The sequence below is a fragment of the Xiphophorus couchianus genome, chromosome 9 (assembly GCF_001444195.1).
Source record: "Xiphophorus couchianus chromosome 9, X_couchianus-1.0, whole genome shotgun sequence".
Taxonomy (NCBI): Eukaryota; Metazoa; Chordata; class Actinopteri; order Cyprinodontiformes; family Poeciliidae; genus Xiphophorus; species Xiphophorus couchianus.
The window spans coordinates 21,364,549-21,386,135 of record NC_040236.1 but is presented as its reverse complement, the minus strand read 5'-3'; the positions used below and the strand labels follow the sequence as shown (position 1 = coordinate 21,386,135).

At 43.9% G+C, this 21,587-nt stretch overlaps 1 protein-coding gene across 1 annotated transcript; it reads right to left on the bottom strand.

The window, feature by feature from the left end:
* Positions 1-929: 929 nt before the first annotated feature.
* Positions 930-21,381, bottom strand: ndnf (neuron-derived neurotrophic factor). The gene is made up of 5 exons (XM_028028346.1): positions 21,371-21,381; positions 14,521-14,988; positions 5,943-6,137; positions 5,449-5,573; positions 930-3,115 (listed from the first exon to the last, which is right to left on the bottom strand). The coding sequence occupies exons 3-5, from the start codon at positions 6,134-6,136 to the stop codon at positions 1,719-1,721; spliced, it is 1,716 nt and encodes a 571-aa protein (XP_027884147.1). The 5' UTR covers position 6,137; positions 14,521-14,988; positions 21,371-21,381; the 3' UTR covers positions 930-1,718.
* Between the last annotated feature and the right edge of the window lie 206 nt (positions 21,382-21,587).

Genomic DNA, 21,587 nt, shown 5'->3' with positions numbered 1-21,587 from the left:
TTTGTTTAAATCAATATCAGCAGGTCGCACTTCAACGTCCACCGTATGATGGGCCTGGTTGGATGATGGGTCATGTTGGATGAATGATGGGCCTGGTTGGATGCCTCTGTGGATAAAATCCCATTACACTGAAATCTATGTCATTTTATAAAGAACAAGGTCAGTAAATTTCTTTGGAAATATTCATCTATTGGATGCATGGTAGTTTGTCCTGTGAGTGTTGACCTGGGCAGGGCCTACCCCACCTCTCACCCAATGACTGTTGGAGATAGACACCAGCACACCTACGATCTGCTAGGACACCTGGGCATAGATAATGGATGGGTGGATATTCATCTACTGCAAATGGTCTAAAGATTGTTTCAAAAAGTGCTTTGAATTAACTTTCTGAGCTGTTTTAACATCTTGGAAGTCCTTTTTTTTATTATTGGCATCACTCACGGGCTCTTAAGTTGAAAACTGATCTCTGCTTCATCAAAGCGCCAGATATTCGAGATTTATCAAGTTATTTTACTGCATATTGTCTCCTCATCCAGTCGTGACACACTTTCAACACTTTATCTCTCAAATACCTTTTTCTAGCATAATGCAATACAAAAACAGTGCATTATGCTGCACTGTTTTTGTATTGCTGCTACGCCCCACGTAGATCTCAAAAGGAACCAAAGATTTAAGCTCAAATCGAATTGCAAGTATAGCTATGTATTTGTTAGAAAATGCAAGTCCTGCTTGTTAAATTTTACTTTTGGCAATGATTTATCAAAACCGTTTTGGATTTTTACATCTGATATTTTGAGCTTCGGGCTATTATTTAGAAAAGTACGCAATGCTATTTCAGGTCTCTGGAATAAAACGCACAGTGTGCTCCATCATCACAGAGCTGTGAATGCGATGTTAACTGCTTGGTGAAAAGAACTTGACACCCAGGGTGACACAGGGATTACTTGTTCTATATTTAGGCTTTATGTACATGAATATTGGCAGGACATCTCTGTACATGTGACACACTCACCCCCGCACGCACTCACACACGCACGTGCACACACAGCGATACAGTGATAGCAACGCAGATCTCCAGCACAAAACAGAATACATTTACAAGATGGGCTCTAGAGGAAAACACTGGCTGGGATACAAAAAGGGAATGTCTTGAGCTACAGCTTCCACATAAAAACCGGAAATGATCTGGAACAGCCGACGCTGTCATCAATAAAAAGAGACGATCAAAAATATAGACACAAAGTATAAAATAATTTAAATTTTCTCCTAAAACATGAAACGAGTATGCAGTTGAGAGATCTATACAAAGCGGGAAGCCTCTGGATCTCCTCCGGTCGCCGTGATTCTTACCGAAGGATGTGACGGACGAAAGCAAACGTCATGCAGCGACACAGGAACCGGCGCGGGAGGAAATGTGATTTTTCGCTTTAGTTCGGCCCCCCCTCCCTGGCGGCAACTCGATGTCAAGACGACAAGCCTGGTAGGAAAAGCAGCTCACGCTTCGGGCCTCTTGGACGCGCCGAGATAAAAATGTAAACATAAATATACAGGTTGATATCTTTCTCTTTCTCTACAAACAGTTGAGTCTCTACTACGGGCCCATCAGCTGCATGAGTAGTCAGTCTGTGTACACTTCTTAGTAGAATATCACTTAGTGTTAAATAAACTTATTTAATATATATATATTTATATAATAGATTTATTCTTTGCAGAGTCATTTAGCAGTATTTCCTTGTTTTAACCAGTTTGCTCTGGTATCTTACTGAGTGGCCACTGTGTCCCACCACATAAACGTCCAGCAGGTAGGTCTTGCCTGGCTCCAGACCCGTGATGGTCTCTGTAGTCACAGCTTTCTGCAGGTTCGGGCTGTGGAAGTACTTGCACAGCACCTTTTCGGACTTCCTGCGGGTCTCTGGCCCGGCACACTGATTTTGCTCCCTGCGTCGCTGCTCTTCCCCGAAGCTGTCAGCCACCTCTTTTCGATAAATGCAATACTTGTTGCGGTCCTGCGTGCCCAGCCAGGCCACGGTGACAGAGGAGCAGGTGCGGAGCTTGTCAAAGGCCTTGATGCGGGTGTCCTCGGGTAGAGAAGGGAAGGGTTGCTTGCTGCTGGGCCGCGTGGTGGCGAGCACCTTCAGCGTGGAGGCCCCTTTCCGGCTTCCTCGAAGGCGGATCTGGTACTTGGCTTTCGGCTTTCCCCGTAACTGGAACTGCCGCACCCCTTCCACGTTCTGCGACAGCAACAGCTTGCCATCTCGCCTCACCTGCACCTGGACCGCGTCCAGACACGAGTGCACAAAAAGCGTCACCCTCTGGTGCGAAGACACGGGAGCAAAGCGTAGAAACTTCGTGCCCTTCCTCTTGATGAAAACATCCGACACTTTGCCGTCCTTCAGCTCCAGGGTCTTCTGACGGGCTTCCTCTTTGGTGCGAGCAAATGTTCCTACGTACGCTGTGCTGGTGTTGGTGGCCGAGTTCACGGCAAACACATCAAAGTAGTACTGCGTGTCTGGTTTAAGATCTGACACGGTGTAGATGTTTTTGTTGCCAATGCACACCTTCTGGATGTCAGACACTTTGGGTTTGGCTAAATATGCTCGTGAAATCTTGTTGCTAGTAAGGCCTCTCTCCTTGCCAAACCCATTGTCAGAGGGAACAAAGCCAAAGTGCACAAAGTCAAAAGGGCTAAAGTCTCTGACGGGCTTTGGAGCCAACATGAAAGCATCATCGGCACTGATTTTGGCCTCAGCGGCACACATGCTTTTGAAGTTATGCTCCTTGTTAATTACCACACAGTACTGGACAGGTTGGCCCATCAGAAAGCCTGTCGGCGTCGGCTTCCAGGCTAGCGTGACTGTGGTGCGACCCAACGCAGTCACATCAACACGGGGGTCGTAGGGCAGCTCCGGATAAGGCTGGTCAGACTCCGGAGTTGTGGTGGTGTACACTTTGAAATTGCTGTCTTTCTCAGTGGACAGCAACTCCAGCTGGTAGAGACCAGAGGGCGTGCTTGTTGCCATGTAGGACTCCACATCGTTTCCCTTGTAGGTGAAAAGCTCTGTGCCTTCGTCCACAGTCACCTGCTGTTTCTGCTGGTCCAGAGGTTCAGGCTCTCCTGGAAAGAAAAGCAAACACACAACATGAGCTCCTTACGTGGTGTTGCATCTCCGCTAGTTTATCATGAATATAGATTAGAAGTGTAGAATATCTTTCATGCTTTATTCAAAAACATTCACTACAAGAACTGTATTGCTGTTAGATTGCGATGAAACTTATAGATAATTTGGCTCGCTCGCGTCACGGTTGTGTTTACATTCCAAACATCCCCGAAGATCACAGGCCAGCATTCACTCACTTGGCCGTCCGAGAGAAGCTATGCCACAAAGAGGCGCCTTGTAGCTCCAACGTGAGAGAGACAGTCTGAGCTCCAACTCCAACTTAAGCCAGAAACCATAATATTATGTTTGTCAGCCAGAGAGTGAGCTCAGTGGAGTGCTAAAAATTAATGCTCAAATATCTACTCCCCCTGGAGACACCAAGACCAAAGACATTAAGAAATTCACTCTTGCTGTAGCACCTTTTTAAAGTCAGATTCACAAAACTGATAGTGTGTTGAGTTTTGGCATATATCAAATATTTGGTATATCAAAACCACTACTTAGCTTTAAAGGGGGTAATTCTACAGTTTTGCACAACTGGTAATTCAGTGTTCTCTCTGTTTTCCCATCAATGGTTTGATATTTTTCTTAAAGGGCGTTTGGCAACAATTGCAACCTCAAGTTGGCCTTGAAGACCAGGCTTTGGAACGTTTGTTGTTGGGTAAGATGCTCCAAGATTAGCACACCTGTTTTAAAGTAATCTTTTTGATTCCTCTCTGCAGATCCTTTTGAGCTAATTCGGCTTGGATTCAGTCAGTTTGAACTCTCCCCGTGTTCAACTGGAGTTCAGTCTGGGCTGTGGTTGGGCCACTTAAACAAATTATCCAATGGGATGCTCATAAAACCACTCCTCTGTGTGTTTGACGTCATTGTCAGGTTGGATGACAAACCCTCTCCATATTCTCAGGCCCAGACAACTACAAAACAGGTTTTCCTGAACACTCTAAATGTTTGGATGTTGTCAACTTGCCTCCTATGTCTGGTTGCCCACATCACAGTAATGATTTTTATAGCCAGTTGATGAGGTTCTAATTTATTTTCGTCTGACCAGAGAATTTAGCTTATCATGGTCTAACCCGTTCTGTGTTGCTTTTTGGTAAAATTAAAGCTTCCATGTCCATCCGGCCACCGTACAGTAAAGATCTGGTCGGTGCAGTGCTTTTGCTATAGCCGACTTTCTGGATGCTTCCCTATAGTATCTCCACAAGGGAGATACATGCTATTTTTGACATGGTATGTCAAATAATCAGGGCTGCTGATTATTTTTTGTTTGTGTCCAATTCTCAGCTATGTGCTTTGACATAGTCCAGTCTGTGAGGTCGACGAGTAATTCCATCGACTTCATTTCATGGTTTATCCTCTGATATCAGCTGAGAGCTTATGTTCAGTTCCAAATTATGTTGAATAATCTGAATGTACGACAGGTGGGGCTAAAGTGAAGTGGCAGAAATATCTCAAGGATGATGAGTGAAAATCAGAGACACTTGAACACTTGAAAAAAACAGAGAGAGAGAGACGGATATGATGACTTTCGTACCTGTTACAGCCAAGTGACATTTTTTTAATGTATTAAAAAATTATAAAAATATATAACAAAAACAGTATTATACCAACTATACATTTGTTTGTGTGAAACTTCAGTTTCACAGTTATTATGGCTTCACACTTTGCCCAAGCATAGCTCAGCTGGCATTGTTCTGCATTATTTGGGTTTAGGATGAATTCTTCTCTCCTGAGGTAGGGCTTGTGTAAACTTACTAGTTTACTGGCCAATTATCCATGTTAGAGTATTAGATCTGACAATGGCAGCGGCGCAAACAGGTGCTTGTGCATTAACATTCAAATAAATGCTCACATCACACTTCTGTAATCTAAACCACTGCCTTAGTCGTCTGGCAAGGCCTCTCGTGCTCACAGGACAGCTTCCATATGGACAAAGTTTTGAAGTGAGTCAAAAAAATAAAAAATAGCAGAAGGAAGTCGGACAGAACAGAGAAGAGTAGGATTTAGCTTGGAAAAGGCCAAAAACGCTTTGAGCAAAAGGACGTAATGACTTTGATTCAGAAGGCTGACTAGAGAACAGCCGTCTTTTGAAATTATAGACGTCAGTTTGGGACAGGCCCATGCCTCATTAGTGGTCAGACTAGACACTACGAGTGTGACTTAATTAAAACCCTCCAAAACACCAAGCCTAAAATTGCTGCGCAGGCTAATTATGTATGAGGGATAGAGATATTTCCACATGGCATGTCATTAACCTCTTCCACTGCTGTCTGATGTGAAGTTATACCTGATCCTTCCCCACTGGACTCCTCCGGCAGCTCCTGCAGGGTCAGTTTCCACTCCAGAGGAGCATCACAAGGTGTCACTGTCACAGACAACGGGGTGTTGTCTTCTTCCACCACAAAGTAGTACCTGTGGAAATGAACACTGGCGCTTACGATTCATTATAGTCTGATGTTATCCAAACAATATGCACAGGCCATTTAGGACACCGACGCTGAAGAACAGGGGGATATTATACCGTCGACCTTGTTTGCTCTCCCACACTGACATTCTCATCTATTATTTATTTCTGCATCGACTCGATAGATCGCGTTACAGAGAAACATCTTATCTCCCTACTTATTTATAGGGAGAAACCATCCACAAATGGGATATTTTCTTCCATGCCGAGTATGAATGAGCCACCTCAAGATGAAACTAACTCGTTTTATTCAGTCTTGAAGAGGTCACCAGGTTCATGTCAATCAGTCTGCCACTAGGTGTCTTCAGAGTGCTCACCTTTTTGGCGTGTCCCTGAAGAGGTAGCCGCTGATCTCAGCTCCGTCTGGAATGACGGACGAGTCGTGGAACAGCGACTTGTCTCGGATCTGCATCTGAAAGAGTCCTTCGTCTCTCGTAGGCAGCTTCTGGGCCAACGACCCCAGGCCCAAAACCATCAGCAGCACTAAGCTCCAGCCTTTACACTGCCTCATTCTGAAACACACAAAGACGTTGCCACTATAAGAATTGAACCATGCATCACAAGTTACTGTTTCTTGACTTGACACGAACCACTGTATGTTTGGAAAACCAGTATGAATTTCCGGTGTGGGGTTGAAACGATTTCAGAGACAAGATCTCAGGATATTAAAACAACGCAAAATTTCTAGTCACCGTGAAGTTTGCTGTATGTTGCGATTTTAATTGATCTAATGAAATAAAAGTGTATACTTTAAGCTTGATGTCCTGTATGTATGTTTGAGGTTTTTATTTTGATTTAAAAAAGGAAATATTTCTGCAGTCGCCTCGTTACGCTAACAGAGTCCACTAATGAAGACCTTCAGTCATGAAACCATCAGAGCGGCTTCTGCTACTTCTAAATCTCTTTGTAGTTTACTTTGGGCTCTCAGGAGAAAAGGAAATGCTAACAGACAAGATACAAATGATTTGTAAGCACTGTGAGTATACTGTGTCTTTAGCGGCTAACGGTTAGCCGCTAGCTGAACTAAACTTGCCATCTTCTTCGGAGCTTCAGCATTAAACAAAAGGGCTACTTCACAGTTTTTATGACCCAGTCCGTAGGCTACTTGTTTATATGTCTTTGAAAAAATGACATTATGGATTATTATTTAGAAAATGTAGGCAACATTTATAGAAGTTAATTTTATTGGAGAAACCATTTCTTTAAAAAAATAGCCTGTTTAGAAATACTCTTTTGCATCCGCACCTCCTTATTCAAAAATATTATGTTTTGTTCTCTTGAACTTAGTTTTCTGTTCTGTCTCTTGCGCTACAATGAGGATGTCACCGTAGCAACTAATACCCAGTCATCAATCAGTTTGATCAATCAACAGTTTCAACAAAGGAAAAAGGGAAGTCTGAGTACATTAAAAATGAAATAAAGTCCTGTTATGCTAACAAAAATCCACTAATAAAGACACTAATCATGAAACTACTGAAGGAGCCTTATTAACGTTGTTATTTTAAGTACTCAACAGAAAAAAGTAACAGTGACAGACAGAATCCAAATTATTTGTAAGCACTGTGAGAAAACTGTCATTAGCGGCTAACCTTTAGCTACTAACAACACAGCTAAATGCAATAAATAGATGCTGTTCTTGTTTAGCTCTTTGACATGTCATAAAAACCACGTCTTTTGAGTTTTATGGTTATTTTCCCGTTCTAGGAAATCATGTTTATCTGTCAATACGCATTCGTATCAAACAGTTAGGTCAAGCTAATCGTGGTGCCAGTTTTATGGTTAGTGCATATAAATGAGTACTTTGTGCAACTTACTATTATTTTTTTTTTATTCTCACAAATATAACTTTCTTTAAGGTCCAAGTATTACAATTTAGCAAAGTAAAACTAAATGCATGAAGCTACTGTTAACTGCTAAGGCTAAGGTAAGCTAAATTAAGTTGTTTGATGTAAAGCATACAGACAAATGAGACATTTCAACTTTCTGTTCTGCACAAAGTCAGTTAGCAAAATAATGAATGGCTACTTTACAGAGTAAACCTGACTTTTAATGAGCTATTTACATAAATAAAGATCTCCAATATGACTTCCGAATATTTCGGTGCAGCAATTTGGCATCACTTATGACTTATGACTTTGTAATTTAGTTCTACTGAGCAAAATTCTTACAAATTTATAAATGACAATCCCAAATCACAGAGAGAATCACCGAAAACGGAGCGCTAACGAGAACCCCAGGCCTCCTCCAAAAGAGAGAACTGATTAGACTTTAAGTGGGAATGTGTGAGAGGGGAAAGACATCACCTCTTGCCCCCGGGGAACCACACTGCAGTATTTCACAAAACCCTCAACATAAAATCCTCCGGTCCACGTCGTTCAAGTTTTATTGACCCCCATATAAAAATGCTGGTGGCGCAGTCCACAGCGATCTGGGCCAGGTGCAGCTGACCAAGGCCAAACCACCTCTCGCGTATCGCCTGTCTATTGATTTTTGCCCCATTGATTGCAGCTGATGGGAACGCCAAATCCCCCGGGATTTAATCAGCGTAATGATGGCAGATTAGCCAGATACTTTACTGCCATTTACTGCGAGCGAGATGGTGTCCTTTTAATGACCTCTTTCCCTCTCTCTTTCTCTAGCACTCCCGCCCTCGCCTGTTGATCGCAGGTTTTTTTCCTTTATTCTTTTTTTTTTCCCCTCTCCATCAAGCAAATAATCCCTTTAACACTCGTGCACACACATCTTTCCCTTTCGATTCTTTGCGGTTTCTTTCACTGTCACTGTAAACGGGGGCAGATTAATACAAATCGGAGGATTTAAAGTGATGAGGATGGACCTCCATTGAAAAAAAAAAAAAATTGTTTATTTCTTCGTTACAGTCTTCTAAAAGTGCAGGCAAGGGTAAAAACAAACAAACAAAAAAAAACCTCGACAGGTTCTGTCATTGTCTCGGTCTTGGCTGTTGTCTAAGCCAAGCCCGCTGTTGTACCGCCAGACATCAGAGAGCAAAAGAAAAACCACCTAAGTGGCACTTTGAGGTTTGACTCACACAGAGAGCGGAGATCCTTATCGTCTCGGCTTGTCTCATTCCGCTTTTTAAAAAAAAAATGAAATAAAAATAATAATAACCACGTCAGTTAGAACAAAGACGTTGTCTATTAATACTCGAGACGGCAGGGGAGGCGGTACGCGCATAGCTGCCCTCGGCTGCCAGTCATTCCACACAGACACGGCGAGGACCCCATCCGCCTGCGCCAGCCGTGGCCCTGCGCGCTGATGTCACCCGGCTCATATTCCAAGTATTTTATCACCCCTGTCATTAGCACATTTGATAGGTGTCTTCAGAGCGCTCCTCGTGTGTGACACCCCTCCCACAGGCACCGAAAACACTCGCTCCTTCATCGCAGCGCGCCGTACAACACAGAGGGATGACATCTGAATGTTAGAGCAGCTGCGGCGGGTCACTGCAGTCGCACGGACTGTCGCAGTGTCAACACGGTCCAGGCTGCGGCAGTTTCTGCGTGCGAGCGTGCGTGCGCTTTGGGGGCGGGTGGACAGCAGGCTCGCACACACGCATGCACGCACGCACGCACGCACACTCCCGTGCTCTACAGTTAACCTACCAAAACAACACATTAAAAGCGAAGCAGCATCTGGAAGAAATAAAATGCAATGTTTAATTAGAACACAGAAGAATTGAGTCCATCTCAAAGACCAAATCATTTTAAGACGAACTAACCCGCAATCGTGTTAACTTTGTTTCCCCGCTGCTTTTGGTCTGCTTATTTATATATTTATAGCTTTCACTTTGTTTTTTTGTGGGAATCAACAGGAATTCAAGATGGGGGGAAAAAAACCATCTTGCGTGTGTATAATGGGCAAACTGGTGCCTAAGAGGCTCCGTATAATAGGATTAAAGGACAAAACGCAGCACTTTGGTCATCATTTCTCTGTTTCCATGACACAGTCTTTTCAACATCTACAGTAACAGGAAAAAAGAAAAAGTTCACCAATGACCTCCACACCCTTTCTTTGAGGAATGACACTCCGCTCTAAAGACTTGGAGAAGCTTTGAACCTGCTCTGATTTGTGGACGTTACAAATCAAATCACGCGCAAAGCCGGAGTAAAATGTTCGTGCATTGGATTCTTAATGGACGCTAAACGATCGCTAAGCTATTACCAAGCAAACCACTCATACAAAGCAATCATCCCAAATTAGCGCATAAGTAAAGTTTTGTGTGATGAGGCAGAATAACAGAACGAAATGTGTTGCACTTGTTTACCTAAATGTATTAAATGTACGGTTGAAAAGCGTCTCTTGACGGTGACAGCTTGAATTTCTCTCTGGGATTTCATATCTTTTGACCCACTCCTCCAGGCAACTGTCTTCAAATCTTGACTGTTCAGAGGACTCTAATCTTCTGCGCCACTCTATAAACTTTATTTTCTTTGTCTGAAGCTAGTTAAGGGTTTCCTTGGCTGCGTATTGGGGAACCACTTCTTGCACCTTCATTTCAGGTCGAGCATTTTGGAAAAAACGGCATCCGATTCCTGTCCCGGCACGTCAGTCCAGGACAGGACTTCCTTCAGTTCTACGAAGTCTGGGGCTGAAAATATCACGATTCTGTCTCCTCCAAACTTCACCGTGAGCATGGTGTCTATGGAGTGATGTACGGTGCCATTTCTCCCCAATATCACGTCCTTGGTGAACGGCATCCAGGTTGAAGCACAAAGGCTTCAACACGCCTTTTCTTCAGCAATGGAGTCTCGCACAGTAAACGTACAGATTTCACTGCGGTTGAGCGCTCTACTCATTCTCTTTGTCGGGAAAAAGAAAAAACGATGCTGATTCCAGCTCTTCTGCAAGTGGCCATTGGACCTCAGACAACCAGTTATCCCTTTGGCTTCCCATGACTGGTCTGCGGTAACAATTTCATTTCGCTCACTTCTAGATTATGGCCCTTAAGGGACTCAGTGGAACTTTCAGAGGCTTCGATTGATGCTTGTAACCAACAAGAAGGCTGCGAAGGTTTTGAGAGAGCCCAATGCTTGCTTGTGAATGTGTTGTACGTGTGGATTGATTGGGTTATTGTCAACATCCAGTCTGAATTTCAAGTCAGTATGTCTAATGAGTTAGATATTTCCTAAGAAAAAAGTCCAATGCTCATTCTCCCTGCTGCATGTGCTCACCAATCTGTCCTCGGCCTCCCCTTCCTCCCATTACTTTTCTTTTTTTCCAACCTTCCTCTTTCCTCCTTCCTTCCAGCTCCTTGTCAATATGGATAAGCTTCCTGCCTGCTGACACATGGAGCTCATTAACAGAACGGGAAGGAATAAAAGGCAGTTTAATTTTTACACAAATAAAGACACATTTCGGATTCCACCCAACAAGACGCCTGGCGGGGGCCCACACGGGACCTCTCTCTCTCTCTTTGTGTGTGTGTGTGTTTTCTTAAAGGAAGTCTGTGGGGGCAGATTTACGGTGGGTGCTGTGCAGATAGTTCCATCAGCGCTGTCACTTCAGGGCCAACGTGGGGAATTGCCGCCCAATATGGTAGATTGGTGATGGAGTGGAAGACGGGAGAGAGGAAAATCAAGAGTCAAAGGCAGAAGAGAAAAAGAAAAAAAAAATCTGCACAGGACCCGGACCTGCGCAAGAGACCGGCCAAACCAAATCAGGTCTGGATCTCTTGGACAGCGAGAACAGCTCGTTAATGGTTTGGTAGAGACTTGTGGTGTGCGGGGGACTTTGGAGCCAAGAACAGAGACTTTAATCTTGTGTTTGAGTGTGTATGTGTGGGCGTGCGCGGGTGTGTGTGTGTGTGCAGTGCAGTGCATCCAAACCATCAAACTGCACTGTTCCACCCTCTGCGCAAAGTCTACATCATCACTCAGGAGCTGTCGCCTCGCCATCCACAACATCACTCACAGTTTGAGTTTCTGAACCGCGTCCACATGATCAGAACCGCTCGCCGCCGTCATGGAAATTGGGGAGCTCAGCTTCCTTCCAGCTCTCTCTCCCCTTCTTCTCCTTCCTCGCTCTCTGCGTGGCCCGACGTCCGACCTTGGGGTTTTCGCATCCTGGAATGTCCCCCCCCCCAACTCCGAGCAGGGGTCGGGGTGGGCTTTAAGTATCCACTCAGAAGGAACTGAGTCTGACTGATGTGGCTGGCATTGTGACTGCCACAAGGGTGATTGTAGATTACAAGACAGAATGCCCCCCTCATGGGAAAGTCATCCACCCACTGCCCATCATTCCGGATGGTGTGTGACGGGTTGTGTGTGTGTGAGGGCAGATAGGTGGCGCATGGAAAAAGCAGTCGGTCTGAGGGAGAATAATAAGGGGGCTTCGCAAAGTGAGCGTGGCGGTGGGTGGGGTTTGGAGGGTCAGGAGGCACATGAGATATAATGAATAATTTAACTAGGAAATGAGGGAAAAAAACTTGCACGCTCTGACTCTGGATGTGTGACAGAAAAGCAAAGGAGACTGTATGCACACACAAGCAGAAACCTGTCACCTCTCAGGACGCGAGCGAGCGACCGCAGCAGCAGCAGCAGCAACACTGGTGGAATTCTTTCAGCCCCAGAGTTTTCATATGCAAATCACGGTTTAGTTACGGTATGCGACGCGGACCTTCCCATTTTAGGACTGTTTTTCTCCAACCCCCCAACTCCACCGAACCCCAACCACCACTTTCTTTTTCTTTTTTTTCCCCCCCATCTTCGTGATTCATTCTCCAGAGAAAGCTAAAGAGGAGTCGGTGTGTCTTCACCCGGCTAAATGCAGTTATTCAGCTCTCCCGGGCGAACGTCCCTCATCAAACACCCGACAGAGCGGCTCTCAGATGGACCGGACGAGGAAAGCAACACAAGGTGTCACAGAGCTGGAATGAATCACTTCAATGAATCAAAAACACATCAGCAGGTAAAACAAAAGAAAATGAAAATAAATAGAAGTTCACTGTAAAAAAAAAAGAATTTTGGAGACGGTTGAGTTTTGACTAATTAACTACCTTATTATCACATTTATCATCGCCCATCGCATGTGGTGCTGTAAGTGTGAGTTGTAACGTAAATGAATATATCGTCTTCGTAAAAGTTACCAATTGTCATAAGAGCTTTTAGTTGCGCTGTGTTCTTCCTCGGAGCAAGAGCTAAATTTTATACCATTGTAAGAATTCATTCCCACTATAGGAACTTTAGCCACGTTTATTTTATGAAGAAATTTCCACTGTTGAGGCCAACTGAAGATGTTGGTTTCTGTTGTTGGGCGAGAGGCGGGGTACGCCTTGGACCTGCCATTCCAACTTTAAAAGGTTAGGTTGAGAAACGTTTTGAGCTGGAACAAAACTTTGACCCCCACTGCGTGTCGTGTTGAACGTGCTAGCAGGTCTGACAGCTAGCAAGCCATTGGCAGACTGGGGTTCTTTGCCAACGAACTCCAATCTGTGGTTCTATGGTAAAAAAAAAAAAAAAAGAAAGAAAGAAAAAGCCATCATACCGCCATATTGAAACAGGTTTTAATAATGTTTTACGCCTATACCACGGGTAAGCCTTAGTTTTTGCGTCTCCGTAACAAGTGAGGACTTCATAAAAGTAACAGTGACGAGGTTTTCTTCTTAACGACCAGCAAAATTACATAGTTCTGCATCTGTAAAGCCCTTGTATTGTATCGGTATTAATCAGGTGTTCTTGGTATTGATGAAAGAAGGTTAAGGTCAGGGTTTGGGATAGGTTAAGGAAGTTTTCTTTTCTCGATTGAGAACGGTCATGTGATTCTCCTGTTGTTTTTTTAGCTGTCGATTGTGCGGAAGTTTTCATTTAATTTAGTTAGATGTCATTTGATGATTATTACAGTTTTTTTTTTTAAATTAATAATAATTAGTCAACATAAAGTCAAACAACTGTCACCAATCTAAATTTATTTCACTTATCAATGACAATTAATTTGGAACATAAAAAGATCTTAATTAGTTAGAACTGAACTAACTAGGACTGGTAAGTACATTTTAAAACTTGGTTAAGGTTGCAAAAGAACTATTGGTTAAGATCTACCTAAATGATAGGCAATACACCGAATATCTTGGTTAAATCGAAACAGTTCGGTTTTTGTAGTGTAGCTCCGCTTTCAGCGCTCCTTTCGTCCCGGACTGCGCTCTCACAGGTGCGCCAAAGCACCCATAGGTGCCAAAGGTGACACTAAAAATGTACACATTCAACTTTGTTTTTGTTTTTTTGTTTTGGGGAAGGGGGGGGGGGGGGGGGGGGGGGAGGAGGAAAAGGAGGAAACAAAAAAGTTTTGATACTAAAAAGTTATGACAGGAGCAAATGTCAGAAGCAGCGCGCGTGGAGTTTGGAGACGTCCTGCGCGTAATGATAAATCGCCTTTTATTGGGTGCTGGGTCACCCTTGGGAGCATGGGAACCCAACCGACGGGGAGGGGAGGCAGGCACAAAGGCGAAGAGGATTTTTCTAAAGTTCATCATCTCCTCCGCACCGTGTGTTGCTGTGCCAGACCCGAAGATAAACGCCAAATTAAAACAGCATGCGAGCCGGGGCTTGATTTCATATGCGTTTGAAACTTTTCACTTCCCGCAGTTGTAAGCCGCAAAAAAAAAAAAAAAAGAAAGAAGAAGGAAAAAAAAAACATTCTTCTTTTCCTCCGCTCTCTGTCTCTCATTGCCAGACAAGAAGTCCGATCGGCTCGGATCTTAAATATAGAAAGAGAGAGCTGCAAAGAAAAAAAAAAGGGGGACGCGGCAGAGAAGTTTCACAAATAAAAAAAAAAGGTTTTCTGGTAATAAAGGAAATAATCCTGGATCAGACATAAAGCCAAATAATAATAATATGAATAATAATAAAAATAAATAAAAAATCTTCACATTAGCCTTACCTCTCTAAAGATGGTGCCTCTTGTTGGCCAAAACTTCCTTAAAATAAAATGTGGAAAAAAACAATTTTTTTTTTTTTTTTACCCCGATCTCACAGTGAGGGGGGGGGGGAAATAAAATCAAAAGAGCAAGTTGTCCTCTGCGGTGTCCAGTAGTTCCTCCAGTTTTCACGCGTCTTGTCTGGACCGATCAATCGGATTAGGCGACCGCTCTGATGCGCGTTTGCAGTTTTCTTGCGGATTTAACTGGTCTCCAGTGGGCAGGAGTGTGTTTGTGTGTGTCTAAGAAAGACAGAGAGAGAGAGAGACGAAAGAGAAGGAGAGAGAGAGAGAGAGAGAGAATGCGTGTGTGTGTGTGTGACTGAGTGGGTATCCCGAGTGCTGGCAGTGCGTCCCTCCCCTGCCGCGCCGCTGCTATTGAAACCTCCTCTGGATTGGAGGCAAAAACTGGTGCGAACTTCTTCCTCTTCCCTGCGCGCCGGGACGCAGATACCAGAATCAGCCCCCGAAAACAGGCACTTCTGAAGCCCAAACTTTAGGATCAGATTAACAAAGTACACACACACACACACACACACGCACACACACACGCACACACACACACACACACACAAATTATTATTAAACAAAAAAAAAACTATAAATTAAGATGTAGAATAGGCTATTGTGATTTTAAAGATGGTGCGGGGGTTCCCAGTCAGAGTCGCAGAGTATCCTTCCTGTGTGTTTACTCTCATGCTCCCAGGAAACGATCAGTGGAAGCGGTAGCGGCGCCCTGCCGGAGTCACGCAACCCTCGGGGGCTTTTGGCGTGCTGGGCGTGCTCTGTCCCGGGCCTCTGATACCTGGGCGGGTGTGCAGACAGACACAATCACAACAGCAGCCTGTAGTTTGGTTTTGGCCCGTGCGCATGCAACCGCACACCGCACCAAAGCGACGTCTTCTCCTGTTCTCCCCCGCCCCGTCCTCCTAACACCCCCCCCCCCTCCATCTCTCTCCACCTCCACTCCCGATCAGCTGTGGAAATTCCCAGTGAGCCATAAAGTGCTGTTATTGTTGGCTGGGAAGGGGAAGCAAACATTTATTCAAGATAAGAGTCTCGGAACTGAAGAGTCTCCCGAATTTACGGCCTTGATTCGATGGAGTGGTGGTGGGGGGTCCCCTAACCCCTTCACGCCCCCCTGGATTTAAGGGGGATGCGACTGTTTCCTGCAGAAATGAAATGCAAGGTTACAAAATCAGCTTCCTCTTCATCTACAGGGTCATCAGAGGGACACTAATGACTACTCGTCTTCTCTTGATCCCGGAGGAAGTAACTACATTTGCGTAATCTGATGACAAAAAAAAAAAAAAGACCGGAAATAAAGTTAAACTAACTGGTAAACACAACAGCGTGCTGTTAAAAATCTATTTTAGTCTTCACAAAAGAAGACGAAAAGATATTCCCATTCCAAAGCCATTCATTCATTCATTGTCAGTATCTGTTTGACTGCGATCTGTGTAGGCAGCGAAATCACAAGACGCAGTGTTGATACAACAGCGTCATCTAGCGTCAGCAACAGTAACGACAGGGAGGAAAAACATCTCTTGCATGTGGAATCGACTCACGTTCTTTAATAAGATAAATGTAGTCTGCCTTTAAAAAAAACAAAAAACTATGGCGTCTTACAAAAGTATTCGCACCCTGGACACAATCAAGTGATTATGTTACTTTCAGTTGCTGAAATATGACTTAAAAGAAATTTGATGTAACGCCTTGAAATTGGGCCTCTGTCTCTTTAAGAAGCTCCTGCTCTTTCTGAAACTCCGTCGTCACAACAAGGCTCCTCTATTAACCCTTTAACGCTGTTTTTATCAGTGTTTCTCTGAGCAGTAGCTCCTATAATGAGCTGAGCAGATGCGCAGTTCCACCAGGTGCTTGCTAACTGCTGCCGGCTAGTCTGAAGGAGCCAGCAAGGGCTGCTCTGTGAGGTGTAAGCTCTGAAGCTCCTAGAAGGAGGAGCTGTGTCTCGAAGGCGGAGCTTGGTCTAGCTAGGCGTTTTGCACAGCTGAGTGGTTGCCACAGGAGACTAAAGGATTCCTCAAACATGAACAAAAGAACCAAAACAACACTCCAGGTATGTTTATGATGAGGGAATAACATTATAACATGATGGAAAAAAGTTGATTTTACATAATACTGCCATTTTAAAATGTTCTCCCACGTGTGTTTTATGTAAACTAACTTCAGCTTCATCATTAAGTAGTGCATAATTGTATCCTAAAAATGTCAGTCCTCTTTTATTTAATACACCTAAAAAAAAATCCATATGATTAGTCAGCTTTTGCATAACTCTATAAATATAGCTGACCCGTTTTTCATCAGACGGTTTGTTGGAAAAGAGTAGTGAAGACGGAGAAACGCATCGAAAAGGTCAGGAATGAAGTCATGGAGACGTTTAATGCAGGTTCAGGTTGAATAATCATCTGAAAATGGAGAGAGCATGGCAGAAAAATACAGCCAGAGCTGCAATGGAATGATTCAGATCAAAGTGTATTCCTGTTAGAATGGCCCAGTTAAAGTCCAGACCTAAATCACATTGAGAATCTTGGGCAACAAGCTAAATGCTTTCAGTGTGTAGATGTGCAAAGCTGGCAGCTTCCCAGAAGACTTGCAGCTGGCAATGCAGGGAAAGGTGGCTCCGCAGAGTGTCGGGAAGGACACCAACGCGCTCCACACTTTTCAGATTTTTACATATAAAAACAAATTCCAAGCCAAAACTAAATAAGTAACACTGTGTGTTAGTCTGACACACAAAACCCAAACAAAATGCCTCGAATTTTGTGGTCGAAACGCCACGCAAGTTGGAAATGTCACAAGGAACGAACACATTTCAGTGCTTTCAGATATAAATTTTTTATACAGATGTTTTTATATATATATATATATATATATATATATATATATATTTATATTTATATATGTTTTTATCCCTTATAAATGCTACCCTCATGACTTCGGCATCCTTGACCGTGAAACCGAGGCCAAACTGAATGTGCTATTTGCCCCGCCACTCAGCTGTGAAAACAGATCAGCTCTCGGGGGGCATGTGCATTCACAAGTCCCCCAATTATGCACATGGATATGGACGCACAAAGATGAACTGAGGCGCGGTGCCGCGGCGCTGAGTCCAGAAAACGTATCCACACTGGGGAAGATTTATAGCGCAGATGGAGAAAATGATCTCCTCCATTAAAGTCAATGAAGAACTACTTTTTTTAAAAAGTTAGATTTAGGGGAAAAGATTGTTCACAAAGACCTTTCTGTTGCTTTTCCCCGCTGCGTAGCGCGCCGTACGACTCGGGCTGTTTCACAAGCAGAGCGCTTCACATTTTTACCGTGATCCACAGTCGAGAAGAAAACATCTTCTTGGCATGAGTTGTTTGGTTTTTTTTTAAGTCAAAACCACGCAACAGTACATTGTCCTGGGAAAAAAAACAGGGCAGCAGTATGTAGAAGAATATAATTATATTAATAGTTAAAACCTCGCTGCACATTTTTAAGTCATTCTACCGTATAAAACTACCTGTGCTGCTCAGCAGTCACCATGCGCCCACCTTGAGGGAAAATGGTGGGTGAAATATTCACAGTTTGACCCTGAAAAACAGATTGACTCCGTCTTTACCCCCCAAACAGAGCGGTGGTAAGGGATTTGCCGGTGAGCTACATTCAGTTCACGTTTAAAAAACAAACAAACAACAAAAAAACAACAACAATCATGAACCGGTTCATTTGAAAACGGTTCCTTTGCATGGCTCAATTTCAAGCTGTTGAGGAGTTTGTCTCCTGTTGGACTCCGGAGCGTTTTGGATGTACAGAGGAGTTCATGGTTTGATTTAATCTCGTGGTTAATTCAGATACGCTTTGACAAACCTACGTTGTTTTGGTTGATCGGCTTTAGAAAACAATACCTCAGCTCTATAGCAACCTTTCTCAGCAAGACACGCTTTGCCTTTTTCAGCCATGAACTTTAGCGTTGAGCCTGCAAACCGAGGTCTCCAGAGTCTCAGTTGTAGATTTGACTTTTTAGCAAGTCTTTGAGCATTGCACTGTCTGACCTTGTGGTGAGTTTTTCTTTTGGATATTTGCTGTGACCGCAGAAAGATTGACTTCATCTTGTTTGAAAATTCCCTTCCAGACCAATGGTCGGCAACAATTTCTTCTCTAAGGTCAGTGCCGATGTCTTTCTTTGTGTGTGTACAAGACCAGCAAACCAAAAATAAGTGGAAGGTAATCACATTTGCAGATGTTCAATTAATCAAGAGCTTACATTAGCTAGACCCAACTTATTTGTATATAAAAAAGTTTTTAAAAGTCAGTAATGTTCAACTGACCCATCTGTAACATTTTTGTTGGTATGTGAGAAACATACAGATCTCTGCTGGAGTTTGAATTGGCTATTTCTTTAAGGATCTCACAAAACTGTGACACGATTGCAGGACTGACTTTGTGTTACCCTCTTCGAATATCAAGTCATGCATAAAACCGAACTTGCTTTTGGCCGTTGCAGGTGTTGCATTTCACACCGATACCCCACACTGAGGGTGTAACGAAAACCTTTTCCCCGTGTTTATGATTTAAGGGAGTATCTGTCCTGTGTTGCTACCAGGTCATTGTCAAAAGACAGAAACCTCATTATACTCTGACCTGGGTCTTGTTTGCTCTGGGGGGTAAGACGTTACTACACGCCGAGGTGGAGGTGATCCTTTTACACACCTCCAGTGGCTCAGGTGATCCACTAGAAGTCATCAGGACGGAAACACAACTTCAGTGCCTTTAGAGGTGCTTGCAGATTTCTACAGTTTTTGCTCTTTTTGCTGTGCTTAATGTTCCAGATCATCAAACTAATCTTAATAGACGACGATAACATTTGAAAATGCAAACTACAGTCTTGAAGATCTGGAGGGGTTTTATTTTCACCTCGGTTTTTTATCCAGTTTCTTTCTTAGTGCTGAATGGTGAACTCCAAAAGTACATAGAAAAGGCTTGTTTTCCAGACTTTGTTTCTAATGTGTTCTCGAATTTCCTTTGATCGGGACACGGTGTGATGCCTATTCACATTCTTTTGGCCTAGTTTATGTTGCCAGATGGATTCTTTTTTTTTTTTTTTTGAGTGATTCCTTGATTAAAAAGGTCTGGCATTGATGAAACCTCAGTACGGCTAATAAAAATAAACCTATCACACTTAATTTAAGATTGACAAAAATGGGGCAATTACAAAGGAGGTTAAATTGCTTTTGAATACATAATGGACTCAGCATATGAAAGCTGTTTTTTTTAAATATATTTACTCAGGTTTGAGGAGGGGGGGAGGGGAGCAGAAAACAAGAAAAGTAGCAACGTTTTAGCTGCCTATCACACCTAATTCATAGTTCATCATTAACTCAGAAGAGCTGAAAGCCTTCTCCAGACAAACAACCTCTCTGCAAACATCTCTCCCCATCATTTCCACCTCCTGTCTCCTCTCAAAGGGAGTAGGGAGGACAAACAATGCATGAACTTTGACCCTGCTGAAGATGGAACACATCTCCCCTGTTCGCTTATAGACACACTTGCTCAGCGCAAACACTTTTGCTTCGTATTAAAGGCATCATCACTGAGGAGAGTCGGAGGAGGAGAAGGCAGGAGGTTAGGGTTCAAGGGAAAGAATGAGGGAGGGAAAGGATGGCGACAGGAAGCCGGGTTGTGCGTGCTTCATCCCACCGAGTACCCACCAGGCCTTCAGCAGACGAGGCTACTTGCTCAAACAGTAGATGAAACGGGCCTTTGGAAGTTTGGATTGGTTTTTAAGACCTTTTTTTCCGGCTCCAGCTGCTTTCATTTCCAAGTAATTGGACAGAAAGTGGGATGAAAGGTAGCCTACTCAGGGTGGGATTGGGCCATGTTGAGCTATGTAGCTAGCTTCCGCTTTAACAACTGTCCCACGCGACGCCCCTTAGTGGGGTTTTGGTGAAGCAGAAAACTGGAAGGTTCCACTGATAAAAGTATAAACATGGCAGTCGGGTTTTATGAGCGTCTCGCTTGTTTTGAAACCGGACCGTCCTTCAAGTTACTAATTTACTCATCCTGTCTTCCTCCTCAAAAAAGCTCTTCCAGAGGACTAAAAGCCCCGACCGAAGTCGGATGAAAGGGAAGCGCAAGTGACGAGCTCATGTCATGTCAGCGTCTCGACTTCCTCTCGTTATCCAATAAGGGGGATAGTCGGCGGCGGCGCTCGTCGGGGCAACATGTCGGCGGTGCCTGAAATCCTCTGGGGACAGGGAGGGATAAACAAAGAGCCAAGGTTTGGCCTCTCCATTTACAGCCAGATCCAGACAGAGGTCCGTCCCGGAGCTTTTTAGTGAAACTCTAGAAGGCAGCCGCTCCAGGCGCGGTATGCTTATTGTAAACACAGCCATGGGGAGGCAGAAACAAGTGGAGGAGGCAGAAACAAGTGGAGGAGGCAGAAACAAGTGGAGGAGGCAGAAACAAGTGGAGGAGGCAGAAACAAGTGGAGGAGGCAGAAACAAATGGAGGAGGCAGAAACAAATGGAGGAGGCAGAAACAAATGGAGGAGGCTCCCCGCTCTGCTTCCCGTCGGCAGGCCGTGAGGAGGACAAGCCGGGAGGAACATTGCGTCATTAGCCGCATTCACGCCTGTGATATATAAAAACACACACACACACACACACACGCACACACACACACATGATGAGATATTATATCTCCCCTGACAGATATAATTTTATCCTGCCAGTTTGTTATTGTCAGGTGGGCAGAGTACCCAAAAATTGTGCTTAAGTTAAGTAAAAACTACTTCAGCACTTTTCTTTACTTTTTTTCCTCAAATAGAAGTAAAACGTTATGGCGCCCCCTAGGGGACATGGAGGATTTGTTTTTCTTTTGCGTTACCTCGCAATAATGTACCGAACAGTTCATGCGGCATAATTGAATACTGTACGCCTTTCTTAGGTGGCCATCGTATTTTCTGCTACAATATAAGGTTTTCGTAAGGTTCTTCCATGTATGTTAATAGCTCGTTGTGGAATATC